This window comes from Schizosaccharomyces cryophilus, assembly GCF_000004155.1.
Source record: "Schizosaccharomyces cryophilus OY26 unplaced genomic scaffold supercont4.1, whole genome shotgun sequence".
NCBI classification, from domain to species: Eukaryota; Fungi; Ascomycota; class Schizosaccharomycetes; order Schizosaccharomycetales; family Schizosaccharomycetaceae; genus Schizosaccharomyces; species Schizosaccharomyces cryophilus.
In genome coordinates, this window is record NW_013185624.1 from 2,237,159 (window position 1) to 2,252,081 (window position 14,923).

Below are 14,923 nucleotides of genomic sequence, written 5' to 3' on the forward strand. Positions count from 1 at the left end.
CAAAAATCCAGAAGTTAAATTTTTTCCTTCTTCATTTTGTGAAAAAATCTATAAGGATGGTAGAAAATTTATTAAATCAGAAAATTGAGAATCTAGCCTTAACTTCTGACAATGAACAAGAGCAACTGAGTCACGAAGAGTACGCTAGATACGGTCGTCAAATGATTTTGCCTGAAATTGGATTGCCTGGTATGTGAGAGAGTATTCATTCCTCAATGTTCGACAGGAGTGAGTTCGTGGTTCTTTTTTAAAGACTACTATCGCAAAGACCAATAACTAAATGAGATTAGGTCAACTTGCATTGAAGAATTCGTCCGTTTTGATTATTGGCGTCGGTGGGTTAGGATGTCCTGCGGCTCAATACATAGCTGCGGCAGGAATTGGAACCATAGGTTTATTAGACGGTGACGTTGTTGATAAAAATAATCTTCATCGTCAAGTTATTCATTCCACCAGTAAGGAAGGGATGCCGAAAGCTTTGTCTGCCAAGCAATTTCTTCAAGAGTACGCTTTTTTGTTGACATTTCTTTATGCTAACGTATATAGTTTGAATCCACACGCTAAAATAAATACTTACGTGGAATATGCATCTCCTCAAAATCTATTTGAAATCGTTGCAGCATACGATATTATTTTAGACTGCACAGATAATCAATTTACACGCTATTTGATATCAGATGTCTGTGTTTGGAATGAAAAGCCACTTATTTCTGCCTCAGCCCTTCAATTTGAAGGACAACTCTGTGTCTATAATTATTGCAATGGTCCGTGTTACCGCTGTATGTTTCCAAATCCTGCTCCTGTAGTTACTAGTTGTGCCAAATCTGGAATTCTCGGACCTGTTGTTGGTACCATGGGTACCATGCAGGCTTTGGAAACGATCAAATTAGCATTAAGTATGAAGGGAATTAATAAAGAACCGTTTATTCCTTTTATCCTCCTTTTCCATGCGTTTAGATTCCCTCAATGGAAGCATATTCGCATTCGTTCGCGTCAACAGTCTTGTGAATCTTGCGGCCCCCATAAAGTTTTAACTCGTTCTTTTATTGAATCCTCTCCTTCCGAATATGTAACTCGTTGTGATGCTACTCCAAAGGCTGCTAAGAGTTTGAATCCCATAAAGCGAATTACTCCAAAAGAGTTGTCACGTTTGATCGAAGAATCGCCCAGTATGTCATTTCTGGACGTTCGTGAACCAGTCCAGTATGGTATTTGCAATCTTCCTTTGTTCAAAAATGTACCATTGTCAGAAGTTGATTCTCTCCATGATCTGTCTGGAAGAGTATGCGTAATATGTCGAAGTGGGAATACGTCGCAGGGCGCGGTTAGAAAACTTCAAGAATTGAACCCTGATGCTGAAATTTTTGATGTAATTTCTGGTTTACAAGGTTGGTCAAAAGAAGTTGACCCTCTATTCCCGTTATACTAGTCAAGTAAATTCGTTCTTTAGCACGGTCTATCATGTAACTTTCAAAGGTTTGGCATTTTATTAGAATATTGATTAAATAAGAACTTAATGAGATATTGATTAATTTTTGAAATAAAGAGATCTAATAAAATAATCAAAAACAAATAAATAGGAACTAAATGATAATTATTTCACAATAATGAAAAAGACAGTGGATCTCAAGAGTATTAGTGAAGTTGCATACCTCTATCTCGTCAGGAACTAGGTATGATCAAACTCGTGTTCAATAAAACCTGGGTGAATATAGGCGGTGGATCCTTCAGACGATCGGCTGCTAGATTCTGAAACTTGCTGATTGGATCGACTCATTCGAATATAATATAATGAAACAAATTCCATTGCTGGCTGAATCATATTTGAGAAATTGTAGGCAGAAGTGAGCGTAAAGCAAAAAAGGGGGAAAATGACAGTACTAAGCCAATAAGCCTTTCTTAAACTCATTAAACCCATCATTGTAAGTTGTAGAAGCAAACATCCAAATACAATCCTTTCAAATATCATACCCCACAACTTCCCTGTTGAGTGTTGCGGATGCTCCATTTGATATATGAGTTCGTATTTATATATTAAAAATCCAATTACGAAGTATATTAGTCCAAAGATTAAAATGAGAGGTGATATGATGCTATAGCAAAGGCAGATCATCAAGATAAACATAGGTTGAGGTAAATATATACCAATGCTGAATGAATCTGGTCTTTCAAGTTTGCGATAATCTTGAGGACGCTTTGCAAACGAGCGACGAATAAAATAGGAAGAAAGTTTCCAGAGTTGAACCAATTTTAAAGGAAACATACCAATACCTTGCAATACAATAAGATCGATAAAAAATTGCGCTTGATTCGGGAGTCGATTTGCAAGGAAATGTGCAAGTGTAGTAGTATCTTTGACTAATTCCCAATAAGACGTAGAACCTGCGATAATATAAACAAGGAAGAAGTTGACAAACAAATATGCAAAGTTTTTCCCTACCGAGTAAATTTCTTCTTCTCCTCGAGAATTAAAACCTTGCATTTTAGACAGCCACTGGAACAGGAAAGGTGACATACTAATAAATACGGAATACACCAAAGTAGGAAGGAACGTCCGAAGAAGCGAGTTTAAAAATGGAACATCCTGAATTAAACGCCCTAATTCAGGCCAAAGTTTGCTGATATTATCGAGATTTATGAATACAGCGATTGCACCAACAGGGACGGTCCAAAGCAAGATGATCATCAACGTTAGTAGCGTAATAAGCCATGATTGAAAGAACCGATGCCATCTACCAATGTAAGTGTTATGCCATTGAATATCATTTGATGCAGGCGCCAAGGAAATGTGTAAGCCCATTAACGATTTAGCGTCAATATGAACTTGCGCAACGATTTGGGCACTAGCCATAGATTCAAAGGTTACGAAGGCCTCTCCTGTTGAAGGATAGTCCAAATGACGTGCAGATTCAATTTTCTGATCAGTACTAAGTAACTTAGCTGAATAGTAATCAATAGCATCAATTTGCTGACCAACAAAACCAAAAAAATGGGTTCGAATCATGGGACGATATTGAAGTTCACCTCTTGGTAACGATAAAAGACGCTGTGAAGTTTCGTTGTAGGGCACGGTGCTAAAAACCAAATCTTCTGGAATTTCAGGAATCTGTAATTCATGATCAGCGCAAATCTGTCTGTATGCATGCCAATACTTTTCAAGCTTTTGAGCATAGTATTTACGCTTAGAAAGAAGAGAATCCATAATGATGTAGTTACGGCAAATATTGAGTTGGGTCACATCGCCAATATCCAAGTTTTCTAAATAACTCTTCAGTGCTTCGGAAGTGCATAACTCTGGAGGAAGCCCTGAAATGAAAACAGTGCGATCTGCAAGTCTATTTTGACGAGCGAGGTAAGACTGTCGAATATCAGCAATTAACTTGGTGGATGAAAATAAAACATAAAGCAAATAAATAGAAATGATGTACGTAAAAATAACATACAAATAGAGGAATCCATCGCCCGCCACGGGGAGTCCTGGAATGTCTGTTAAGTTTTTAATGGTATTAGAGGTATGTTGAAGAGAAAATGGGTTTTGATTCGTTGGATGAGACTGTGCTTTCGAAGGAAGACTGGTTAAAGAATTAAAGTCAGAAGAGGAAGTAGGAATACCGGAAAACGTTATATTTCCAAAGGCGTCACCTCGGAAATGTTTATTAACAGGCATAATCACCGTGAAACCCAGCAAAGAAGTAAAGGCCAAGAACTTTATAGCCATTTTAAAAAACAAAAGGAAGACATAGCCATCTAGTCCAGCGCAATTCTGAAAAACATTGTCAGGGATCCTTATAAGATCGATTAACCACAGATAATAGGAAGAAGAAAGTGTTGGCAGTTTTAATTCCTGAATGGAAGCCCTTGGTGCGTAAAGCACTTTCCATCGTTGACGAAAAATACAGAAAAACAAGCAAGCTGTGCTTCCAACCAAAAAGGCTAACCAAAATTGAGTTTTTAAATCACTAGAAGGATCTAATAATATCAGAATTTACGTATCTCGACTTACAATGCCTAGTCATGGTAAGCCAAGAAAAGCCGCAAATTCCATTCGTTAGTAAAGAAAAGGAAAAAGGATCTGATTATGCCTTGAAGAACATACTTTTTCTAGGATCACTCTCTGTAACGCTATAACCCACAGAAGAAAGCATAAGGTAAACGCAATACGCTCTTAGTCAATAAAAATTTAAAAAAAAGGATACCTAAGGAATTCAAACACAAATAGCCAAACAAATATTAGCCGGAAATAATTCTTATTTGTTTAACAGCCAAGACAATGAGACAAACTTATTTGTAAATAGAATGGAACAATAACAGATTCAAAGGATGAATCAGAGCTCAAATGTCTTTATATGGCAGTCAAGAAATAGTGTACTATCAAATCAACCTTTTCCTAAAAGAAACATAAAGAATCGTTTCGGGTGTTGTAGAAGGAAAAAAACAAAAACAAAACAATTAGGAGGAGTCTAAGGAAACCTGGTATGACACTATTTCATATCATCATTCTTAACCTCTTTACGATGTTTGTAAGTCTCGCTGATACAATACCTTGTTATAGGGATACATGTACGAGAAACTAATTTCAGCAAACATAGGCATTGAACAATTTACCTTAGTGAATGTAGAATGGAAAGCAAGGATACTGGCTGTAGTTTCTTTTAAATAATTCCTTCCTTGAACACGTTGGAGAATCCGTTTGAACGTTGCGGATAGAAAACAGCCTCGGGTTAGTAAAAACCATTCATTCTGTTAAATCATAAAAGTATAATATTCCATACACACGGCGAGCAAAGGTTCGTTTGTTTATGCATTTATATTACTTCGCTAAGGTAACAATAAAAAGAACAACTTGATCGTTGAATCTTGGAAAAGGTCTTGATGAACAAACAGTATTTAGAGTTAGTTAATAAAAGAAAAGGAAAAGAAAAACAACAAATGAAATAAAAAACTGGTGTCGTTTGACAGAAGTATAAAGCTCTCAATCTAAATTATCTTTTTCTTTTCCACTCTTGCGAAACACCTTTATAAAGAAAAATGAGAACATAAAAGTACCAATATTTTATTTAAGTGTATACCTTTCTATGAAGCTGTCTAATTATAACATTTTATCAAACATATTTTAACTTACATTGGCGAAGAGACTTAGGAATAAACAATTGTTGATCGTTAATGGAATTTTTCAAACTGTTACAGTCGGTTTACATCGTTGTTTACTATTATACTATTGCGGCAGAACCTCACACCGTATAATAATGTCTTTCGATAGGAATAAACAATTTAAGTTGTATCATTTTAAACGTGTATTAAACTTGGTTTTATTACGTTAATTAGGCCTAATAATGTTTATGAATCTGGTTAACGAAATGAAATGCTCAGACACTCTTATTTAGCCAGATCAGTCAAAATTTACAGTCTGAAGATTCAGACTGTAGAATGATGAATATATAAAATTTTGCTAATCAAATCAAATTAGTAAAATTTTTCCTACTAATCAATCTGTATCTACAGTTGCATCTTGATTTCTGTATCATGCTTTTTCTTGTCTGTTTACTTCGTATTGTGCAGCAATTCTTTATACTTATGAATATTAGCTAATATTCGTTATTATTTCATTGCTATTAATGATATATTATAGTGATAATGTTAACGAGGTTCCAACTGTGACAAGGATTAAAATTTTCTTATTTTAATATGATATTCCTGCAAAAAAGATTATATTTTATTAAAGAATATGACGACGTAAGTATGAAGAATACTTTTTCCAACAAGTTCATGGTTTCATCTAGGGGGGGAAAAGGATAAGGGAGATGAATACGTGAATTTCAGGATTGAAGTAAGTTATATGTCAGTTTGTACGTTAATTTGAACACTTCACATCCGGAAAATCCCCCTTCGTTTTTTCGTTTTATGGGAACGCAGCACCTCGCAAAGATGAAATAAAGAAGAGAACGCAGCGTAGCCGAGTCCAGCAAAAAAGAATTGGAACAGACACGATTTATTTAGGTTTGTTTCGAGGTCTGACTTGGTTTTGCTTTTGCTTTTTCTTTTTTTCTTTTTCGAAGAACTTTGTCGGTAGCGGATTAACGAATGGTTTGTAAAGGTTGAGACAGGCTTCTTGGAATCATAGGAAATACTACGTGGTTGCTTTGCAAAGGAATCAAGACAAATTCAATTCATAAAGTTGAAAACATGAATTCACAAAAGGAGGTTTGGGATGACTCTGAGCTTCGAAATGCCTACGAAGCAGCTTTAGCAGAATACAAAAAGTACCACAGTCTTGAGGCAGAAAAGGCTCGAGAAGAAAAACAAGAAACCAACAAAGCTGGATATATGGACCGTGAGCAAGAAGACTCTGGTATGGAATCAGATACCAAGCTTTTAGAAAAAGAGGAAGAAGACGAAGGTGAAATTCAGGAAGAGGAACGAATGAGCAAAAAAGATGTTTCGCCCAATCCATCCCATGGACCTGAAAAAGATATTTCCAACGTTCCCATCACTTCTTCATCTGCGAATTCTGAAGACGCGTCCACAATTCCACCTCCACCCCCTATCCTGGGGTTGACATATGGTAAGCTTTTTAAGGAGTGTCAATGTTGACTGGGCTAACATAAATAGATGAATCTTATCGACGGCTTCTAATGAGCTGGTATTATGCTGGTTATTATGCTGGCCTTGCTCAAGGAATGCATCAAAGTCAACCATAAAGTAGAGTCGTTGCCATGATAAATGGATGAATTCTTTTTGGAAAACAACCGACAAACGAAATAATTTAAAAGGTAAGGTCAATCCTAGAAAGCTGCACATTTTTATTTTTATTTTTTTTTTTTAAGAAAAGAAAGAAACGAAATTACCTGCTCCTTTGAATGTTTTGCAATCGTTTTTTCTTGTTGACGCAGAGAGTGAAAGCTTTTTTACTCGTTATCTTCTCTCTTTTCTTTTACTGTCATCTTTACAAATGAGCTATATTACCCTAATCAGCTTTGTTTACTTTTTGACAACTTCTACCTATTGCTACTATTAATATTATCATCATCGATAATGCCATCAGTAAAGTAATGTTTACAATTGTTTTTCTCATAATCAAGAAAATAACAAAGTATCGCTTCGTATCTATTTTACGTACGTTCTCTTATAAACAAATAAACAATATATTTCATTCACAGTATGATCAGCAAGTTCTTGCACAGTCGTTAATAAAAAGCAGCGAGGAAGGTAAAAATCCCGTATTCTTAAGTTTAGGAAATCCACCACCTCGTTGTAGAATAAAACGGTGGTGATGTAGTATCGCCCTGCTTGCCTATATTTGGAACCACCACCCAACACAAAGGGTATATATGAACTTAGCATTTACATATAACTGCAAAGATTGAAGCGAACCCGTAAACGTACGGAAACAGGAAAGGTACAGAAGAGAAAAAGAAATTGTAAAGTCCCAAGGATTACAAGAGAATACAAAATCAGGAATGGGACAGACATTATCAGAACCCATTACGGATAAAAACTCCATCAATGGGATCAACAAGCATGTTTTGTACGGATTATCTAGCATGCAAGGATGGAGGATTTCAATGGAAGATGCCCATAGTGCGAAACTTTCTTTAAAATGTCCTAACGGAGACGAGGAAGTAGAAGTAGACTTTTTTGCTGTATATGATGGTCATGGCGGTGAGAAAGTAGCAAAATGGTGTGGAGAACGCCTTCCAATCATTTTGGAACAAAGCGAGGAGTTTAAAAAGGGAGATTTTGTGAACGGCTTAAAGGCTTCCTTTTTGAAAGCTGATCAAATGATTTTGGAAGGTACTTTTGATTCAAGCTGACGAAACTTTTTTCTTACTCCATTCCGTTCTAATTGTGATGAAGATTGACCGTTGGGTGCATGGTTCATTCCGCTTCCTCGGTCTCTTTTTCGAACACACCTAGACGGATAACGGTTACATGTCTTTGATGACTAAAAACACATCAAAGATATTAACCTTGAAGGAGTGGGTTTATGTTTCTTCTTGTCTATCATTTTTTGAAGTTTGCTAATAATGTTAGATGAAAAGTTCCATACTGATCCTTCCGGCTGTACAGCTACTGTATTACTCAGAGCACATAATAAACTTTACTGCGTAAGAAAATCTTCTTGCTCTTCATTTCTGTCTTTACTTTTCAAGGAAGCTAACATTGTTTAGGCTAATGCTGGCGATTCGCGAACAGTGCTCGGAAGAAAGGGTGTAGCAAAAGCTCTTTCTGTAGACCACAAGCCTTCGAATGAAGCCGAAAAGGCTCGTATCTGTGCTGCTGGTGGATTTGTAGATTTTGGTCGTGTCAACGGAAACTTGGCGCTTTCGAGAGCCATCGGTGATTTTGAATTCAAAAATAGCAGTTTAGAACCAGAGAAGCAAATCGTTACTTCTCTCCCTGATGTCATTGTTCACGAAATTACTGAAGATGATGAATTTGTGGTACTTGCTTGTGATGGAATTTGGGATTGTAAAACTTCACAGCAAGTTATCGAATTCATACGAAGAGGCATTGTCGCTGGCCTATCTTTACAAGAAATATCAGAGAATCTTATGGATAACTGTATCGCTGGTGATACTGAAACTACTGGTTTAGGTTGTGATAATATGACTGTTTGCGTTGTCGGATTATTACAAGGTGACTCTCAAGAAGCCTGGTACAAGAAGATTGCGGATCGTGTCGCTGCTAATGATGGCCCTTGTGCTCCTCCAGAGCTCGCGGAGTCTCATGGTCCAGGATTCCGTAGCAGTGACAGTGCTGAAAGAATAATTGTCCCCTCAGGTTTTCAGCAGATCAGAATGAATGGAATCGAGGGATACGATAGAGATGCTGATGAAGATGAGAATGGTGACAATTCTGCAAATGGCTCTTTAGCAGCAGGTTTTCGCTGGAAAGAGCACTTTTTCCCTGAAAAAGCTGAGGATGAAACAGAAGATATAACGACCGAGGATCCTTCAGTTAAACAAGTTGAATCCGCTGCTTCAACTGACTAATTTCTTGTACCCTTAAAATCGTAATCGCCCTTTTATACTATTTTCGTTGTACGGTTTCATTTTTCTTACAAAGAAAATTAACTCATCTCATGACGAGTATTATGCTTATTCAAATCCCTATTTTGCTCATACATATGTCCTAACCTACCTTATCGGATTTGTTCTTATTACATAAAATTAGATGTCATTGCCGTACGTGGTGCAAGCTTTATAAATTCGCATCAATAGTGCTACGTTCTTTCGAATACTGGCTTATCGTCAATGAACGCTATGAAAATGTATTAATGATAAATGCTTTGGCGATTCTCAATTTTCAATAATCTGATCTTCTAATGTCAGTGGATACCTTACAGATGACTGCTTTATTTTATTACTTTCAATTCTCATAGTCTGTTTAATATGATATTAAAACTCATTAGTTTTTTGAACGTGTCAGATCATTAGATTTCTAAAATATTTCACAAAAATGTGAAATTAACCTTCAGCTCCAAAGTCTTTCGTAAACTGAATATGCTTTTGTATGTCACTAGCGTTTAAAGTAGGTTTCACCTTCTTGACAGCGCTATAGAAATCACGCACGGTAAGACGAGGCTCTAAAATGTCACTACCATTTACGTCCATCCACGTAGCTGCAAAAGCATCTGGATCCCCTGGAGAACAAGGTGTAACCATAGTTCGTTCTAAAGGCTTGTAAAAGACCTTTTTAAAATGGGTAGCCGTATGGATTCTTCTTACAGGTTCCATTATAGCATCTCGTACAACAATAGCTATATCTGAACCAGAGTAGCCTTCAGTCATTCTTGCGAGTTCTTTAAAGTCCTTGGAGACTAATTCTGAAGGAATATCCCCTACATTAAGCTCAAACATTTTAGAGCGAGCGTACGAGCTTGGCAATGGGATATAAATTCGTTTCTCGAAACGACGTCGAATGGCAGAGTCCAATGTCCAAGGAATATTGGTAGCACCTAACACTAGTACCCCGCTTTCGTCTTTCCCTACACCGTTCATTTGGACTAAAAATTCAGTTTTGATTCTACGAGATGACTCGCTTTCACCTTCACTTCTACTACCGCAAAGTGAATCAATCTCATCAATGAAAATAATCGAAGGCTTCTGCTCACGTGCCATCTCAAACAATTGCCGAACAAGCCTTCATATAGGTTAGCATAACTATGAAGCGCAAAACAATTTCATACCTTTCACTCTCTCCCATCCATTTGCTCACCAAATCAGATGAGCTGATGGAAAAGAACGTAGAGCCAGCTTCAGTAGCAACGGCTTTAGCCAAATACGATTTACCTGTTCCAGGAGGGCCATAAAGAAGGATACCAGACCAAGGTTTTCGACTACGCGAAAATAATTGTGGCAATTTGATAGGAAGGAGAACCGTTTCTTTCAAAGCTTCTTTTGCGTTCTCTAAACCAGCAATATCTTCCCAACGAACATTGGGTTTCTCGATTAGTATTGCACTAGAAAGAGCACCTCGAAGCTTTTTAGCTTCCACGTCCAAAACATCACTAGCGCCTGGAGAATTGCTTCCCTCCAAATTACCACTAGAAGCGCTGCTTTTCGAGGCAATATGATTGCTTCTTTGCTGTAGAAACGTTTTTAATTTCTCAGCGCGATCCAAATACTCTAAAACCTTTCCTCGTATTATTTCTTTGGATTTTTCATTTTTCTCATCTTTATTTTAGTTAGAGCTTGATGTTTACGAATCAAATCAAATTATATAGCAGCATTTCCTGTCCGGTCATTTCTTGTCTAAATTACAGAACAGGAAGCTTCCTAGAAATACATACATTTTAAGGCCATCATAAAATAGTCAAGCGCATTCTGGTAACTCTTGTAGGCATCGCCGTAACGCTCAGCGTTATCATGATCAATGGCCGTTTTCACCAAGGATATAGCTTTCTAAACATTATCATTAGCAAGGTTTCGATAACGAGCCAGGGATTCCACTCATACACTCAGACAATCCGGATTTGACATGTAAATGTCTCTATTCGTTGTAATAGCTTTATATTATTAAAACAAAGAAAGAAATAAAATCAATTTGTATTTTCAAATGATTTTCAGGGTATTTGAGTCGCTTTATACCTAAATAAAGAACAATGGACGAATGTGGTACTACTAGGTTTTGTGTACTACTAGCTATGGGCATTTGCAATTACACTTACTCCGTTGAGTTACCTATGAGTATTCAGTCTTTAGGTTAGATTTCAATTGAAAGCGTTTTAATTGCAGACTTTGTGAAAAATAAATCATTAACTACTAATTTCCCGCAGATTTTTGAGCAATCCGGCATTTAGGTATCCCTTGAACAACGACTTTCTTAATATTGCTTTTAAGGTGTTCAATCATTTTGTAAAATAATTACATTTCTGATGGACATTATTGAGCTTCCCATCAAATACACGTCGCCATTGAATATTACATTATGGGCTGAATATCTAAGTCAATATTCAATTGTTTCAAAGGAAAGGATAGAATCAGAATTAGAGGAGTTTGAGAATTTAAGAAGAAAACTTTGCATCAAGTTACCTTCTTTTAGAGACCAGCAAGTTGCAAGTGTATACCTCGAGATGCTTGACACTCTTGAGGAAAAACTTGCAGGAGCAGCTCCTTCTTGCTTTACATGGAGTTTATCTTCTTCACCAAATCAGCTAGAAGAGTTTTATGATGTGCGTTTCGAACACGCCAACTTCATATATAGGTTGGCAAACGTATATCAAGCCGAAGCTAAGGCCAATTTACTTAAACAAGAACCTAACTTCATTCAAGCTCATAAGTTTCTACAATTGTGTGCAGGATGCTTTAGCTATATAGGTAAGCACTGTCTTTACCCCGGCTCTTTGGATTTCGAAAGTTTTCTAATTAAAGGCTGGGAGCATTGTTTTCTGGCACAAGCTCAGTCCCTCGTGTACCAAAAAGGGTTGTTGACGAATAGTATACGAGATTCAGCACTTTCTAAGATAGCAGTCGGGATTGCTAAGCTGTACGATGATGCTCACCATTATTTTGAAAGTTCAATAGGTGCCCAAAGTTACTTTGTACATATTACCTTTCTTGAATCTTTATACTACCATTCAAGTTCTTTCTTTTATCTGGCTCGAGATGCTGCTAGCAAGCATATGTACGGGAACCAGATTGCCTTTCTTGAACTTGCCTCACATCATTGCAAGAAGGCTTTGAAAAAAAGGTTTGATATACCAATATCCATAAAGGTTTATGAAAACCTGGGAACACTATCGTCTGTATTGGATAATCAACTTCGGCAAGCAAAGCGCGACAACGACTTTATTTATCTCGAGCAGGTTCCTTCTATGCAGGATATCTCTGATTGTGATTCTGTGATTATGGTACAATCAGTAATTCCTGAAATATTAAGCAATCCAAAGAAGTCTTCGACTTACTTTACTTCTATCGTTGATTCTGAGACTCGAAGAAGATGTGAGCAATTTTATAAAAAAGCAGAAACCGTATTAAGGGTTCGTGATGCTGAAATGTTGAATATGTCTACTAAGGGAGATGAAATTGTAAATGGTCTTAAAAACCGGATTGCTTACTATTACTGTAATGATGATGAATCTTCATTGAATATACAGCCGATTGAGGAAAACTACTATAAAATCAAAGATTCCGGTGGGCATGAACTTTTAACAAAGCAGGCTGCTTCTTTAACGACTCTATTTAACGATATACTGATTACGTTTCAGCAATGTAATGATATTTTAGATAATGAAAAAGAAAGAAATGATTTCTTCATATTAAAATACGGGACCGATAGATGGAGAAGAGTGCCGAGCGAAATTGCATCGAAAGAGTTAAAAGATGAGTTGGATTCATTGAGAATCAATCTCATAAATATGGAAAATACAATAAACGATACTAAAAAACTTTTTGAAAAGATTAATCCAGTTTACATTACAACTAAACCTGAACTACTTATTACCGAACTTTCACCGATAGACAAGTCATTGAGCTCCCTCGAAAGGAGTCTTTTATCAACCTTGAAAAATCACTTCCAAAGCTGGGAAGATTTAAAAGATAAAAGATCGCTAATTCGTTCGTACAAAATTGAACCGCAATACTTTTTTGAGTTGACTTCTTCAAAAGCTGCCGATCCAAGGGTTCTGATATCTAAGTTTGAAAAACAACTTGATAATCTTTGGAACCTAAAAGAAAAAAAGTGGACACAAAACAAACTGTTTGACGAGATGAGCAAATTAGTTGACACTTTAGTCGACTCATACAATGAAAGACAGAGCAACCAATCCATAAAGCATCTATTACAAGAATTAAATGAAACCTATCAGCTTTATTGGGAAGTCCTAAACGAAATTGAAATTGGAATTAATTTTGGAAACCGATTGCTTGATCTCTTAAAGAGAATTCAATCTAAATGTGCAGATTACGCAAATCAAAGGATGGAAGAAGCAACATCTTTGATAGGTAAAATATCTGTCCCTGCACGTCAACCTTTCAATCCAAATATTCATCAAATCAGATTCAAAAAGTGACAAAGAAGAGTGAGCTCTTTGTGCGCCCTAAAAGAGGTTATTCCAAGTTTGATCTTAAAAAATCACTGAAAACCCAAATAAAGCAGTTAAAACTGCTATATCATTGAATTAAGAATCAGGATAAAGCCTTCAGAAAGTTGAAAGTTGCGAAATAAAGTATATATATATCTCAACGCCTTTTTAGCTATCGTCCTTGTGACCTCCAGCATCTTCAAATTTATTAAAAGTATTAGCTTGTAATGGGTTGAGAATTCCCTGATTTGATTGACCGAGACCTTGTCCTTCATTCCAACCAAATTTCCGCAGTAGGTGCTTTCCATAATTTTTCATTGGTTTAAATTTAGGTAGATCTAGCGGAGAGTCTAAATTTTGATTTAATTTAGACAACGAAGGATCAGAGTAAATTGGATTGCTTATAGTCGCGTCCTGTAAAAGGGCCGGAGGAGGACCAATTCCAGATTTGGAAGACTGAGCTAGTCCTGCGTTCCTAGCCTCTAAAGCCAGGGAAGGACTTTGCGTAATATGTAAGTTCCATTCATATTCAAGAGCTTTTCCGAACTCAGAATGTTGGTAATCCTCATAATTAGTCGGGGTAAGCGGGTTATACAGCTCAGACCATACTTTCTCTACCTCGAAAGAAGAAATTAAAGTATCATCATTCAATCCAAAAGATGACTGTGTTTTCTCTATAGACTCAACCGGAAAATTGGAGGGAGTAACTGCACTTGGTGAAATATCATTCAAAGAAGCAGCAGGAGCATTGTCATTTGATTTAAGGGTTGGAGAAAATGCCGTATTCCATGGCCTCTTGAGTTGCTTTTTCTTATTTGGTTTATTCCGCCTCATCATAGGCATAAAATGTAAAGAAGATGGGCTGTAAATAGGTTTAACAGAAGATGGATTTGATTCCTTTATATCCAAGGGAGTTGATGCTTCATATTGGTCGAAATTATTTCCCTTTTCTTTGGCCTTGGTACTCTCTTCTGTAATCTCATCGAGTGACTTTGAATCTATTCCTTCATATAAAGAAAAAGACATTTTGAAACAGACTCGGTCTTCATCAAGCGTTGTAATACTATAGGATGCTCGTAAATCGGCGATAGAAAATGAAGTTTGGATTGATCTTGCCTTTAATGAATCGTGACCTTTATAGGCACAATTTTACAAATTGTTAGTATATCCTTAAGTTGAAATTCTAAATGAGCTGAAAGTAATTGGCCAGTATGCTCGTAATTTTCAAGCCTGAGTTATTCGTCAATAAGCGCAGTGTGGAAGGAAAACGACATTAAGACTTGAAGGTATATCGTAAGTTCTAGTCTATTGGTATTATAGTTGTTTCACTACGACGATTTGGAGTAGGTCATACTGTGGCCTGTCTGAAGTGTCTTACATGTATGCTCTTTTCCTTTA

At 36.7% G+C, this 14,923-nt stretch overlaps 7 protein-coding genes across 7 annotated transcripts; 4 read left to right on the forward strand and 3 right to left on the reverse strand.

Moving 5' to 3' along the window:
- On the forward strand, positions 1–1,601 carry SPOG_03949 (URM1 activating enzyme). Its single transcript, XM_013166213.1, has 3 exons — positions 1–189; positions 291–504; positions 547–1,601. Exons 1-3 carry the CDS (start codon positions 57–59, stop codon positions 1,427–1,429), a joined length of 1,230 nt encoding a protein of 409 aa, XP_013021667.1. The 5' UTR covers positions 1–56; the 3' UTR covers positions 1,430–1,601.
- On the reverse strand, positions 1,464–4,504 carry SPOG_03950 (DUF221 family protein). Its single transcript, XM_013166214.1, has 2 exons — positions 4,097–4,504; positions 1,464–3,969 (listed from the first exon to the last, which is right to left on the reverse strand). The coding sequence occupies exons 1-2, from the start codon at positions 4,143–4,145 to the stop codon at positions 1,670–1,672; spliced, it is 2,349 nt and encodes a 782-aa protein (XP_013021668.1). The 5' UTR covers positions 4,146–4,504; the 3' UTR covers positions 1,464–1,669.
- A 1,261-nt stretch (positions 4,505–5,765) lies between these two features.
- SPOG_03951 (SMN family protein Smn1) lies at positions 5,766–7,038 on the forward strand. Its single transcript, XM_013166215.1, has 2 exons — positions 5,766–6,562; positions 6,610–7,038. The coding sequence occupies exons 1-2, from the start codon at positions 6,184–6,186 to the stop codon at positions 6,696–6,698; spliced, it is 468 nt and encodes a 155-aa protein (XP_013021669.1). The 5' UTR covers positions 5,766–6,183; the 3' UTR covers positions 6,699–7,038.
- Positions 7,039–7,296: 258 nt separating this feature from the next.
- On the forward strand, positions 7,297–9,477 carry SPOG_03952 (protein phosphatase 2C Ptc3). The gene is made up of 3 exons (XM_013166216.1): positions 7,297–7,791; positions 8,032–8,105; positions 8,169–9,477. The coding sequence occupies exons 1-3, from the start codon at positions 7,458–7,460 to the stop codon at positions 8,991–8,993; spliced, it is 1,233 nt and encodes a 410-aa protein (XP_013021670.1). The 5' UTR covers positions 7,297–7,457; the 3' UTR covers positions 8,994–9,477.
- Positions 9,292–11,134, reverse strand: SPOG_03953 (AAA family ATPase Vps4). The gene is made up of 4 exons (XM_013166217.1): positions 10,959–11,134; positions 10,793–10,904; positions 10,190–10,676; positions 9,292–10,143 (listed from the first exon to the last, which is right to left on the reverse strand). Exons 1-4 carry the CDS (start codon positions 10,980–10,982, stop codon positions 9,468–9,470), a joined length of 1,299 nt encoding a protein of 432 aa, XP_013021671.1. The 5' UTR covers positions 10,983–11,134; the 3' UTR covers positions 9,292–9,467.
- Positions 11,135–11,147: 13 nt separating this feature from the next.
- SPOG_03954 (BRO1 domain-containing protein) lies at positions 11,148–14,642 on the forward strand. The gene has a single exon (XM_013166218.1). It carries the CDS (start codon positions 11,378–11,380, stop codon positions 13,511–13,513), a length of 2,136 nt encoding a protein of 711 aa, XP_013021672.1. The 5' UTR covers positions 11,148–11,377; the 3' UTR covers positions 13,514–14,642.
- SPOG_03955 (RNA-binding protein) lies at positions 12,767–14,919 on the reverse strand. Its single transcript, XM_013166219.1, has one exon. It carries the CDS (start codon positions 14,549–14,551, stop codon positions 13,694–13,696), a length of 858 nt encoding a protein of 285 aa, XP_013021673.1. The 5' UTR covers positions 14,552–14,919; the 3' UTR covers positions 12,767–13,693.
- Between the last annotated feature and the right edge of the window lie 4 nt (positions 14,920–14,923).